Source organism: Tursiops truncatus, chromosome 3 (assembly GCF_011762595.2).
Source record: "Tursiops truncatus isolate mTurTru1 chromosome 3, mTurTru1.mat.Y, whole genome shotgun sequence".
NCBI lineage: Eukaryota > Metazoa > Chordata > Mammalia > Artiodactyla > Delphinidae > Tursiops > Tursiops truncatus.
In genome coordinates this window covers 157,647,869-157,661,818 of record NC_047036.1, presented here as the reverse complement: position 1 = coordinate 157,661,818, position 13,950 = coordinate 157,647,869, and the positions used below count along the sequence as shown (strand labels likewise).

Here is a 13,950-nt window from a genome sequence, read left to right as displayed (position 1 = left end):
TATAATTAAAGCAGGGTGGTTGGTTATGGTCTTGGGCATTTTGGATTTTGGGGTGTTCCACTGAAAACCCCCCACCCCCCTGCATTCGGTTGCCCTTGGCTGGAAGAGTGCGTTTCCTGTGCATGGCCCAACCTCTTCTCCAAAACAGACCTGTCTCAAGTCGGCGAGGGACACTCTTGCCAGGTAGACAGTTTGTCACAGTTCTGAGCTGAAGTAACTGCCCAACTGTGGGCATTTCTTCACCAGAGCCTTGAAAGCCTTTGTTTGCCTTCCCGCTCCAGGGCGGCTGCTTCTAGATGTTCTGTGTGGCCATGATGCACTAATGGGTGGGATTCGTAACCCCTTCAAGTTGATTCTGGGTGATGTACGCTGTGGAGTGCACACATGGGTGGAAGGGAGGGGCAGATTACAGCATAAATATGTGAACTAACTCCACTTTTTTCTATTTAAAAAAAAAAAGGAAAAGCATATACCCAAATTTAAACAGAGACATATATTTGGGTAGAACAATGAGGAGTTAAAAATTATGGAGAAAAAAGTCGATATTTAGTACTGTTATAATCTGTTTTATTATTATTTGAAATTACACATAATAAAAATTCCCAGCCTCTTCTCCCCAAGGTCCCACGTTGCACTTTTGCTTTCAGGGTCAAAGCAGACTGTGGGCTGAGCCACCTGCTGTCACAAGGTACAGGTCCAGTCTGCACATCCTGCATCAGGTCCTCTCCTGGCACCTGGGTGGGCCTTTCTCAAACCAGGCTTTCTCAGCCATCTGTGAAATGCTTCCAGAAGCAAGGCTTGCAAAAGGCCTTTAGTGACCTGTGGGTTGGTGTCTATCAGAGGTCACCTGAGCCCTGCTTGCCCACCTACCTTCCAGCTCTGTTAACTCCACACGTTGTCATGCATTCACCAGCATAGTGTCTCCTATGTCATCATGTTGGAGCCAAGGCATGGTCCTCTTTGTTCTTTCACTGCAGCCTGTCTGGGTTAGCCTTTAGTGCTCTGAAACTCTAGGTGTTTAAAAAAAAAAAAAAAACTTACTAGCATGGATCTGGCTATCGTTAAACACACACTCAGACTTGAAGGTTTGTATTTCTACTGGCTGTTTATTAGTTTTTTATTTTATCTGAGGTTTTTTGTTTAGTTCTGTTTTATGTTTTTGGAAGGGGGACTCTCTTTAATTCAGTGCTATGTTGTCTGCTTTCTTCACAAAGCTTCCTTTTTCAGTATTTACTTTTGCATTTCCCATCCTTGAAGCAGATCAGGGTTTATAACTTTTCTGCAATTCTCATATGTAGCCACTAGGTGGCAGTGGTGCCCAGAGAGAGGGGGGGAGGGAGGGAGAGAGGAGAGAGGAGAGAGGGAGGGAGGCACACCCACCCCCTTTCCCCATTCTCTCTCCCCTTCTCCTCCCTGAGGACTTGGATAGCATTTGCCCAGATTAATACCCATGCCCTTTATTTGCCCTCATGCAAACAGCTAAACCAAAACAAGTTCTCTGTCAGCACCAAAGATCACTATTTTGAGCGACTTTATTTAAAAAGAAGAAAGAAGATATTCTCTGATATATTTTAGCTCTTCGTCTTCCTAATTTTTGTGCCTGTTTTAAGGCTTTTTTTTGTTTCTTTTGCTTTTTTTTCCTTCTGGGAGTGGCATGAGCATGCCCAGACACGGGATTTGCTCATAGCAAGGGCACTGAGATACTTGCCACAAAGCAGCCTCTTTTCTAAACATTGACTCCAGACACCAGGCTGGATGACGATGGGACAAGGTCCTTGCTCTCGAGGAGGGTCCACTTCAGGTGGGGGGAGGGGGCAGTGCGCAGTGGGCCACTCAGCACGAGGCTGCCTCTGCCCCCAGCTTGCTTTGTCCCTTGCAGGTTGGGTCTCCACGCTGTTGAAAGTAACATGCCAGGAGGCAGGTGGGGGTGCCTGATTCAGCCCAGTTGACGTGGCAGGCCCCCTGTGTGGACTTTTCCTCTAGAAGGCAGTTCCTGTATTTTGTAGCATCTTGAGCTGTGTTTTCTTCTTTCTTTCGAAGCTTTCTAGGATCAGCATGGTTTAGGTGGCAAGATTACCCACTGGGGAGGAGGAGTAACAAAATCCCAGCCCTTGTTTGCCTCAGTAAGAGGTGTTGGGATCTACTGTCTCTTAATTAGGCTGTGCGAAAAGACTGGGATTTACCCAGAAAGTTTTACGGGAAATGATCCACTTTATATTCCTCTTTCAGCCTGTAAATTCTGGGCCTTTAGAAAACCCACATCCCGCCACCTGGCAGCTGTGGTCACAAAGATAGTCAGGAGCCCCTGGGCTCAGGGTTTCCTTGGGAGCCTGAGTGTGGCTTGAGCTGAGGGCTGCTAGCCTAGCTGCTGGGCCCAGAGCTGCTGGTGGTACTGTCCTCTACCCTCTGTTCTATTGTGAAGTGAGGAGTAATTTAGGAAGTTTTGCACCTATGTGGATTACCAGAGTTTTATTTTGAGAGAAAGTGCAAATTCATGGTGGTACGCAATTGTTTTTACGGCAAGGAAAAAAATTAAACTGAGAAAAGTGTGTTGGGGTCCTGCATTAGATCCCAGAGGTAGGAAGCTTGTGAAGCGTGTGTGAGAGTGTGTTTGTGTATCTGAGTGTTCACTCACGGCCGCATCCCCACCACCTGGCACCTCGTGTGCCTCCATGGCCTACATTGTACTCCCCACCTCTGTGCCCTCGTTTTGCCCAGGTATGGCTAAGCCTCACAGCAGTATCCAGGCATGGCCAAAGAGGGGCCGACTGGGCAACACCTTCTCCTTGGGTCTCCACCTGTGCTCAGCTGCAGGCTGATTTGCCTGGGAGTCTTCGGACACTGCAACCTCCCAGCACCTGAGCATCTCTGTTTCACTAAAGGGGAAGGCGGGAGCTCCCTCCATGAATCTGATGTAGCCCAGAGTAGATGGCCCTGGTCAACATTCCAGCGAGAGGAGATACTTACTCTCTGAAACCAGTGTTCTTTCTGATATTGAGAATTGCGACATGGCTCAGATTCTTGGAGTGGGGTGGAGGTAATGTCACACCAGGCGGAGTAGATGGGTTCATCTGAATATACTGCCAGCTCTGGTGCAGGAGCCCTGAGCCCCTGCTCCCCTGGTGGGTGCTGGTTGTTGGTGTTCACTGCTCCTTTCTGTCACCGTCCTCCCTCATGACATACTTGCCCTGGGTGCATCTCATCGGGTTTTACCATCCTCTTATCTGCCCCCACGCCCCTTTGATCTTTCTTTTGTACCATCCTCCTGGGTGTCTACAGCTATTGTCCTCCTCTCATTCTTAGGTCTCAAGTTCCCCAAAGGCTCTTTGCCACCCCTTGCTGTTTCTACCTTAGCACTTACGGCACTGTACAACTGTTTGTGTTCACCCCTTCAGGACAGGGAGTACATCATTCTTGTTTGCCACAGAACAGGTGCAAGTCTCAGCCACTTGGGAAGGTTTTCTGCAGCAGCCCTTAGCTCATTGGCACACAGGCCCGAGTGTGTTTCCCAGTATGTCCCCCACTTGGGCTGATGCAGGTGGGAGGATGATGGGTCATTCAGCTGGGCACAGCCAGGAGGCAGGCAACCCACCTGGCTTTTGTCTCATGCTCCTTGCTGTTTGGTCTTGGGGCTTTGGGAGGGCAGGGACCAGAAGCAGCTAGGGAGGGGAAGGAGGGCTTAGGGCAGGTGCCACCCCCATTTCTACAACAGTCACAGCCTGTGGGTCAGGAACAGGGATGTCCTTGTGGTAAGGGTAGAGCTGTCTGGCAGCTGGTGTTGGGGGCTATGTTCACAGACCAGTGGCACGAGATAGCTTCCACTTGGTAAAGTGTCACCTCCCAGCAGCGCCAAGTGCTTGGCCCTGCTTGCCACCCTTCTCCCTTCTTGGGGTCCTGATGCCCTACCACCTTCTTAGACACATTTCTCTAAGAGCAGGCCTGGCTCTTTCAGATGCTCATGTGGGTCAGTCATGGACCTGAGCCTGCCCACATCCAGGGCACTGTGAGCAGAGAGGGTCTTGCTCACCTGGTCTGAAGGCCCCCTCTCCCTGGCAGCTTGAGTGATAATGGTATCTGGTCATCCCTCCTGTTTGTCTTCTCTGTTGCTCTCAGATCTGCTCCATGATTTATTTCTGATTAAATTAGAAAGTTTTTGCCTTTCTAGTACTTAAACTGAAAACCACTCAGATAGCAGAGTTCAGGCAGCACCTTGCTGAGAGGAGAACCTGCCTTGGAGGAGGCCGAACCTGAGTAGTCTGGAGGGGAGGGGACAGTACCACAGTTGTGTGGAATGCCTGCCCTGCTGCCCAGGTCACTCATTTCCAGTTTCCTGGGGGCGGGGAAACCTGAAGCTGCATTCCAGAGACATCAGGAGAGTCTTGTAGGGTGGGCTCTGTCAGATACACTCAAGTTTGAAATACCAGCCTTGGAGCTCTACCCCACAGCCCTTCTGGGCCATGCTGCTCTCTCCAACATGGATTCACACTTGAGGAAGGCCCCCCTTCTGTTATGTGAGTTGCTGTGTTAACTGACTTATTCCAGGCTTAAAGCAGGTCTCAAAATCCTACTGGAAAACCAGGTCTCAGGAGCTCCTGGGGTGGGATCCTATGCTCAGTAAGCCCAGGGTCTCTGCTCACGTTGCTTGCACCTCACAAGGCTGGCTGTCTCCCATAGCCTATTCTCAGCATCCCATATCTCGTCTATAACTTTCTCACATTTCTGGTGTACCCTGGAGATGCCTTAGGCAGTGGCATGGCCCTGCTCAGTGTTGTGCCCACTACAGCGAGGACTTGATCTCCTCACTGGCTGTGGGCTCTGTGCTGGGCACACTCCCACCTTGGGACCTTTGTTCCCTCTGGAACTCTAAAACTGCAGACCCCACCCGCTCCCTATGGGAATGTGAACCGTAAGACCCCTGTTCTGTTCACTGTTGTGTCCTGGTGCCCGGCCCACCGTCCGGAAGGCTCCCTTGAGATGTGCTGACTGAATGAGCATCAACCTGATGGGAGTCTCAGAGCACTCTTTCTGTGGGTCCTGTCCGGGCCTGCCATCTGTCAAGGATCCCCAGACTGATGTCCTCATTGGGCTGGCTATCTCCTGTGATGTGAGTCACCTGTCCTTACCTCAGCTGTGTCTCCCAGGGAGTCGGTGCCAGGCCATGTCGGGAGCACCTTTCTCCCCAAAGTGAGATTTGAAAGAGGAGTGTTGAAAGGGTTATCAGGGGGCCCTTGCCAGCCCCTCGCCTTAGTGATAAGGAAGGGGGTCACCATTGACTCAGCCCTCTTTGTTTCCTGTTGAGTCACCCCCAGCAGCCAGGGATAGTGTGACGCTGGGCCACAGTCCAGGCACCCCCAGGGCACCCAGCAGCCCTCATGGGCACAGCTTCCCCCTACCCCTCACCTCCAGGATGTGTTCGAGATGCGCTTTGCCAAGATGCCAGATGAGCCCGAGGAGCCTGTGGTGGCTGTGTCCTCCCCAGCGGTGCCACCGCCCACCAAGGTTGTGGCCCCGCCCTCATCCAGTGACAGCAGCAGCGATAGCTCCTCAGACAGTGACAGCTCCACTGATGACTCCGAGGAGGAGCGAGCCCAACGACTGGCTGAGCTCCAGGAGCAGGTGAGGACACAGGCAGCCCCATTTTCAAACCACAACCCCCCGCCACCCCCTACCTCCCCCCGCCCCAGCATGAGTTCCAGCATGAGCAGAATTCCCACTGGTCCCCTTGTGCCAGGTCAGGTGCATATTGTTCATACTTAAATGTACACTGTGGGTATGGAGATGGGGTGACGTGGCTGTTCCCTGGGCAGAGGTGAGGCTTTTGTATCCTTCTGGTATCTGGAAGAAGGAGGCCGAGTCAGCATATGGTGCGTCTCTTCTGGGGCTTCCAGGATGTTCCTCTCTCTACAAGCTGACCATTAGGCCTTTAGTGCCCACATGTGTCTATGCGCTCTTTTTTTTTTTTTTTTTTAATATTTATTTATTTGGCTACGCTGGGTCTAGTTGCTGAGTGCGGGTTCTTTTAGTTGCCACGTGCAGGCTCTAGTTCCCTGACCTGGGAATGAACCTGTGCCCCCTGCATTGGGAGCGCAGAGTCTTAACCACTGGACCACCAGGGAAGTCCCTGTCTATGCACCCTTGCCCAGCCTCTTTAGGGATCCTCTTCTTGGAACCAGCATGGTCATGGGGCTTGAGTGGCTCCTCTGACAAGGAGGACACTGGGCCACCCTGGGAGTTCAGGGTCTGGGTGGGCATGGGCACTTTGGATATCTAGTGAGACGGCAGGTCGTGGAGCTGAGGGCCAGAGACCAGGGTGACGGGATTGTGTGTCTTGCTTGTCTGCTCCACAGCTCAAAGCCGTGCACGAGCAGCTTGCAGCCCTTTCACAGCCCCAGCAGAACAAACCAAAGAAAAAGGAGAAAGACAAAAAGGAGAAGAAAAAAGAAAAGCACAAAAAGAAAGAGGAAGTGGAGGAGAATAAGAAAAGCAAAGCCAAGGAACTTCCTCCCAAAAAGACCAAGAAAAATAATACCAGTAACAACAACACAAGGTCTGTGGGTCACCCCTACCCCCACCAGTGCCCCTAGTCCAGATGGGGACAGTGGGGAGGGAGGCTGCCTCTCTGCTCTTTTTTCTGGGATGGGCCTTTGAGGGAGAGAGGATAGCAGGTAGCATGGTGCAGGCGGCAAGACAAACCAGAGCAGCCCCCCAGTTCACCATTTGTGGTCTCAACTGCAGCCATGTGCTCCCGGGAAGGTGCTGCCAGTGCCCCCTGTTTCCTGTGAAGACCACTGGGTGGGGGTGTGGAAGCCTCCCCAAGCCCTAAATGGAGAGATATGTGCCCACCTTCCCCCAGGGACCCATTCTTAATGGTGTCTGCATCACCCCATCGTAGCAAGAAGGAGCCAGCACCCATGAAGAGCAAGCCCCCTCCCACATATGAGTCGGAGGAAGAAGACAAGTGCAAGCCCATGTCGTATGAAGAGAAGCGGCAGCTTAGCCTGGACATCAACAAGCTTCCTGGTGAGAAGCTGGGCCGCGTGGTGCACATCATTCAGTCGCGGGAGCCCTCACTCAAGAACTCCAACCCCGACGAGATCGAGATTGACTTCGAGACCCTGAAGCCATCCACCCTGCGTGAACTGGAGCGCTATGTCACCTCCTGTTTGCGGAAGAAAAGGAAACCTCAAGGTGCCCTTGGGCACCCTGGGGCGGTGGCGGGGGGTGGTGTTCCCAGTCCTGGGTGAGGGAGAGGGCTGGGCAGATGGGCCAGGCTGCTACCCTTGCACCTCTAGTAGTGAGGCCCCTGTTGGCACCTTCAGGTAACTTTGCCTTCCAGTCTCGGCCCTCATTCTCTGCAGGCTTGCTTTCCTTCCGATTATAAAATCTGCATTCTTGACATAGAAACCTCTGAAGGTTTGTGACATCAGACTCAGCCCTAGGCTTATTGGTGCCTTTGTTGATCTCTCTGGCTGCTGGCCATCTGCGGTCCACCTGCACCTAGGTGTCCTAAGCCTTGCTCTGAGCAGCAGCAGCTTTCGTCCTTAGCTTCCTGCCTCTGAGTCTTCCCCAGAAGCCACCCCCCTGCGTCTTTGGGGTCTCTGGGCATGGGGGGTGTGGCTAGGAGGAAAGGCATTAAGTTGGCACTGTGCCTGCCTGCTGTCTTCTCTAGCTTGGTGTGACACCCCCCCTCCCCCACCCCCAGGTCTTCCAAGCAGCTCTTTTGTGTTATCAGTGCCTTGTCTTGGCTCACAGCTTTTGCGTTAGAACCAGTAGGACTTAGGATCCACATCAGGACTTTGCACACAGCCTTCATTCCAGCCCGGACTGACTCCTGGGGTCCTTGGCACACACACACACCCCATCCTCCGCCCAGGGTGCCACACAGTGACACTTGCCTCAGTCTGCACACTGAGGTGCTGGGAGATCCCTTGGGGCTCTTTCCTTGTCTTGTTCTGTCTTTGACTGTCATGTCCCCTTTAGGTCCTCTTTACCCACTGTCAGAAAAGTAGCTGAGGGAGCATAATCACAGCAGTCCCTTGTGTTAGAGAATTCCCTCCTGCCCTGGTCTCTTAATCCTTGATGAACCCTGTAAAAGGGTACTTTGAGAGATTGGAGGGACCTTGAAAGTCCAGTGTAAGCCAAGTGTTTGGGTGGCATGCATGGTAGGCTAGCTGCTTACCATTGGGAAATGTGGGTCTGGCCAGGGTTCGGAAGGATTGCAGCCGGCCGTTAGGAGCAGCCTTCGGGCTTATGGGACTCAGGGCCCTGCCTGACTCTGTCCCTGTTGCTTTATTGCAGCTGAGAAAGTTGATGTGATTGCTGGCTCCTCCAAGATGAAGGGCTTCTCATCCTCAGAGTCGGAGAGCACCAGCGAGTCCAGCTCCTCTGACAGCGAAGACTCTGAAACAGGTTAGGTGTCTAACTTAGAGTCTTGTCGGAATCCTGCCTGTGCTCCATCCTGTGTCCAGGCTACCAGAGACCAGAGATGGCAGTCATAAGAACTTGCTGGGCCCTCCCATCTGTCCATCTACTTGGTCACCATGTTAATCTCTAACTGGGGGCGGGGGTAACCCTGCACCTGCCCCCACACTACCCTCGACCTGGGCTGGGGCAGGGAAGACAGGTAGCCAGGGGTATTGACACTGCAGAGACCTGAGAAAGAAGGGGTGGGAGCAGATGATGGAATTGATCTTAGCGTGAGCCTGCCCAGCCTCACAGTCTTCCATGTGTCACAGTTGCATGCAACACAGCCCTTTCAGGTGATGTGATTTGGCAGGTGTGGAGCAGCCTGCTTTTGGCCCTGCTGTTCCTGGGGCTTAGGGCACTGCCATCCCCCCCATAGTGTGCTCACTGCTGCATTGGCTACTCCTAACTGCACGCACTTGGACATGCGTGTCCTGTACCTCTAACAGTTCCTTCTCTCCATGCTCCATGGGCGTGCATTTGTATCCACTGGTGCGCCTGAGCAGCAGCTTTGACACGGGAGGTGGGGGCAGGTGGAGATGCTGAGAGCTGTGCCAGTGGTGGGGAAGGGGACCTTTCCTCCAGATATAAGCCCTCCTGGTTATTCTCAGGGGGAGCAGATGCTCAGACTGGCCCAGAGGAGAGGCTAGGGAAGAAGCCTGGTGACTAGCCTGTTCTGTGAGGTGGAGCTGGCCTTCTCTGGGTGAGCAGAGTTGTCCCTGGGCAGGTCTAACTCTATCAGCTGAGCAGACAGTCTGTGGACCACCCGCGAGCCTGCCCTGGGACCCTGGGTGTGCCCCTCCAGGCAGGCTGCAATGTGCACATCCACAGTGGGAAACGTGTGTTTGGGCAACGAAGACTCCTGGCATATTCTTTCATGTACCTATTTTATCCCTGATATTTTATTTTAACTGGAAATAAATGATAAGCTCCACTTTGGTCACATAAATAATGTGACCTGGTGGTGCCAAGGAAGTTTGAGGATCATTTGCAGCAGTTGGAAAGAGTGAAGCTGCCCTGAGGTGTGTGGGTCCACAGGTCCTCCTGTGGGCTCAGCCTGCCTCTGTCCAGGGAAGCTGGGGACAAGGGGGCCTCTGGGTCTTGTCACTGCTCCTCTTCCCTTTTATAGTAAGGACACCAGGTTTCCCAAGTGTTGGGGGAGGGCTCAGGACTACCTCATTTTCAGTGGACCAAAGTGACATGAAAGTCATTAAGTATATTCTGTATTTATTGAGCTCCTATTGTATGCAAAGATTGCTGTGAGTAGTTTGCTGGCTGCCTCTTTCTCCATCCTTAACCATTTTTTCTTTCTTCCTAACCAGCTCCCCCTTCCATTGCTTTTTTAAACCTGTCTACCAGCAGGGGGCGCCGCATCTGGTGCTTGCTCAGGCAGAGCTGGCCCCAGGCCAGGGCCCAGTGCCCTTAACAGGGTGAATGGCCATATTCTTGGGCTCAATTAGCATTCCTGGTGGCTGCTGACTTCTCACTTTCAGTGCCAGCCAAGCCTCAGGTTTGTCTTTCCCTCTGGGGTTTTGTACCTCCTGCATTTTCTAGCAGGCTGTTTCTACTAGGGGTTTCATAGCCTTTTCTCCTAAGGATCTGAACAACTAAAGAATACCCCAGAGGTTGAAATTGGCAGCGGACCTGATAGCTAAAACAGCATGGTTTGGCCCCACCCACTGTGGCACCTTAGGGGGCCATGACCATCACACCTGATGTCCCCGTTGCGAATCTGTGACTGTGGCCTTTGTCCCTGACTCCTGAGCTTCTGAGCGTCCTACAGCCCGCCTGCTGCCGCCTGCTGTGGAGTGACCATGACGGTATTTCTAGCAGCTCCCTGCTGCTGCCGAGATTTTTTTTTTTTTCCTCCACATTTTTCCCCCTTTTAAAGAAGCTGGAAGGATTGTGCAACAAGTAATCTGAGAGTCCTGGGAACAGCTGTCCTGGCAGGAAGGAGGGCGAGATTTACAGTCTCAGAGCCGCCAGCCTTCAGGCTCCCAGGCTCCGGCAGTCCAGCCCTGGCGGCTCCCTCGGCTGCCTCCAGCTCCTTCCTCTTCCCAGGCACCCTCCCCACCTTGGGTTTTACGAGCCTCTCTTTTGTCTTCGTGGTCCTGACTTTTCCTTTGCCTTCTGTGTGCGCTGGAGAGCTCTGTTGGAGGCCAGCTGAGAGCTTTTACTCTTGGGAGGGACCCACCCTATAGATTTGTGCCCTGCAGCTCAGATGCTACAGGTTCCAAAGTGGGAGCCTGTGCCCTGGCACCACTGAATGTGGCCATCTGCCACCCCCATCCTGCACAGGAACCTGCACTTGCTCTCCGGGCAGCTCCTCCAGCAGCTGCTCGTGCTGGGTCCATGGAGCTGGGTAGATTTCTCTGACCAGTTACAGGTGGTTCTGCCTTGCGGGGAATGGGGCCTGGTGGGGGGCATTGAAGGTATTTCTCTTGGTGTTTGGGGGCTTAATTGTTTTGCCCTTCTTGTTCTTGTGTTTCCATTTGGATTAGTGCTGAAATTCCTAAGGGCCTATATTTGTCAGTTCTGCCGACACAGCCCTGAGACATGAATCACCAAAAGAAATTGAACCAGAGGCACTAAGTTGGGGCTAGGGCAGTGGTACGTGGACTCCTCTCTGGCCACTGTCCATAGACAAGGATGCTGCTAGCTGCTCAGGACATGGGGGCTGGTCCTTGGGGCAAGGCCGCTTTAGGGAGGCAGTGCGTCCACAGACTGGGGCGGAGGGGGTGTTTCTTTTCCAGCTCTGTCCCAGGCCACTGTGTGTTCCTCCTCCTGTTCAGGAGCATGCAGCACTGCTGGCCAGTCCCACGACATCTTTTGAACCCAGCTGTTACTTGAGTCGTGGTCTTCCACTGAGCTTTGATTCTGGTTAAACTCTGAATCAGCTTGAGGGACAGAAGGTGGTGGTACAAGTGCCGCCCTCCCACTGCCCCTGAGCCATCTTAAGCTTTCACCCCATCACATTGCTGATGTCTGGCTCTTCCCAAATGCCACCCACAGATCTTTATGGGCAGGGGTGGCCACACAGTTCCTGTCACTCTCAAGAGCACCCCTGGCCTGGGCTGGGACAGGAGTTCAGGGAATTCTCTTGGACTTGATTTTGGTCTTTTAGTTGCGGAGGGAGCACACTTCAGCTATTTTAGTCTCCTGGTTTCCTTTTCCCAGGATCAGAGCATGTGGGTGTTTCTTAATAGCTCCAAGGGGAAAAGGAATGCTTGATGTTTTGGAAAGATTTGAGCTGGAAAGTGCAGACAGAGGCCATGGGGCATTCTTCCCAGACAACCAGCCTCAGCTTCCGACCCCCTGGGGTCCTGGAAGGACTCGGTTCCAGTCCCATCTTGGGGCCTGCTGCTGCCCACTCCAAGGGTGTGACGCACGCTCTTGGGGAGGGGTAAGTCCCCTGGTGGGGGTGGGGGTAGGAAGAGATCTGGAGGATGGGGCTATAGCCAGTCTGCCTGCACTGCCAGGTGACCCTCACACTCCCACACACACGCAGGGACGGATTTTAGGGCTTCATGGGCGAAGGTGAGCCTTGTGGAATGTGCCTTGAATGAGAGACCGGCCGGTGGGCGGGTTTTTCCCACATGCGCACTTGGGGACCATGGGAGTGCAGTGTTGGTTGCATCTGTGACTCTAACAGAAGCATCTGCTCTGCTATATGGGTGGGAACGAGCCCCACACCCCCTCCCCCATCAAGGGGAGCTGCATTCGATGCCTGGGACAAAGAAGGGACAACTTTCTTTCTCAACCTGTTTTTATTTTTTGTTTTTTTTTTCCTTAACAGTGTATGTAACTGGCTCCTCTTTTTATAATTTTTTTTGGTTTGTTTCTTGCGGTTTATAGGAATGCAGAGGTGAGGCTGTTAGCTAGAGGTCCTGCACTCCGTATCTTTCTTAGGGTCTTTTCCTACCTCCACCCAAGCCCTGAGGAAGGGTCAGCATCACCTCCTTGAAATAGACAGGTGCAGAAAAGCAGACCCTGGGGGATAAGATCAGAATCAGTGGGCGCCTAATGCGCATGGCATACCAGGCTGGTCTTCAGAAGTGATGGCAAGGAGGACAGGCAGGGTAGCCTCTCAGATGCAAAGACCAGTAAAGGAAACACCAGCATGCACTCGGCACATACGGAACTTGTTACTGGAAGCAGTTCTGTCTAGAAGCATAAACAGCATAAACAGACTCAGGCGGTTCTGGAGACATCCATGCGTGCCAGATCCGAGGCCCTTCTAAGGGAAAGGTGGGTCTGTCCCCACCTGCAGCTGGCCAGGCAGGGGGTGGAACTCCTAGTCTGCGGCTATTCTCTCGTGCCCTGACAGCAAGCAGGGCACAGGAGGCTGGCTTGGTCTGCGGTTCTTCTGTTCTTATGACTTGAACGGTACATTCCACACCATTTCTCTCACACTGGTTTCTCTCTCCCTCTATGTAGGTCCTGCCTAATCATTGGACACGGACTCTTAATAAAACGGTCTTCAGTTCCAGATTCCTTCCCAGCAAGCTATAGCTTAAGTCCATTTTCTTCCGTGAAAGGGACAGGACTCCATCAAGTTATGGAATTCCTCAGAGCCCTGGGCCTGTCCCCTGGGGTGGATTAGTCATGTCCAGCAGCTCACGCCTAGTCCCGCCTCCGGGAAGGCTGCCTGCCTGGCTGCCCGCCCGGGCCTCCTGTGTAAAGACTGCCTGGCTGTCCTGCCCCGCCTCCCTGGTCGTCTGGGGTCCTCTGGGTGGGTGGCATCTCCCAGAGGGTGATGGCAGTCCCCCCTGCACACGCATACATGTGGTGCTGCTCCGTGTGCAAGACCCCAACACAAATATGTTTTCTCTCCTCATCCCTCCCTCTTTTTTGGGGACTCTGGATCCTAACTGGTTCCCTCCTGGACCTTGCAATGACGTTAGCCCAGGGAGGATCTCATTCACCCTAAGGAAGAACACTGTAACATCTAGAGCTTCCCCAAGTGAGGAATGGGGCTTTAGAGGCGAGGCCAGCTGGGCCCAAAGGCTCACTGGGGCTGTCCCTCAGCATGCCTTCTCTCTGGTGACCTATAAGGCTCCATTAGCCAGAGGCTGTCACCAGCCACAGCTGATTCACAGCCCCCTGGAGTCCTCCTTTCTGTTTTCATTGTTCCCACTGTTTCTGTTGGGCATTTTCCCAACTTCTTTGGCCTCTTCTCCTAAAGTCACATAGGGAAAGTACTTCCTAAGCTGCCTCCCAATCCCTCCCTTCCCAGGTACTTAGAAGCAGGCTCCAGGAGCTGCCAGGCAGGCCATTAGTGAGGGGCGTCTGGGGAGGAGTGGCCGTGTAGCCAGTTGACCTGGCTCCTCTAGCCCATCATCCTTTCCTTTGGTGGGGGTTGGGATCTGGGCTAGTGGCAAGAAAGGGTTCTTGAAACCCAGAGCACTGGACCAGTCAATCGTGAGGGCATCAGAGCCTTCGGGCCCTGTTCCATGCACATGCAAGTAGTCTCCTAGTCTTCAGTCC

General features: G+C 53.1%; 1 protein-coding gene across 11 annotated transcripts in view; it reads left to right on the top strand.

The window, feature by feature from the left end:
- Positions 1-13,950, top strand: part of BRD4 (bromodomain containing 4) — an 81,897-nt gene that overhangs the window by 57,149 nt on the left and 10,798 nt on the right. For 8 of the 11 annotated variants that reach the window (XM_073802980.1, XM_033853784.2, XM_033853783.2 and 5 more), the window contains 4 exons: positions 5,407-5,616; positions 6,348-6,547; positions 6,893-7,188; positions 8,299-8,409. In XM_073802980.1, coding sequence (XP_073659081.1) covers positions 5,407-5,616; positions 6,348-6,547; positions 6,893-7,188; positions 8,299-8,409 — 817 coding nt within the window. Of the gene's footprint in view, positions 1-5,406; positions 5,617-6,347; positions 6,548-6,853; positions 7,189-8,298; positions 8,410-13,950 lie in introns of all 11 variants that reach the window. The other 3 variants (XR_012331027.1, XM_033853786.2, XM_033853782.2) reach the window with 1 other exon arrangement.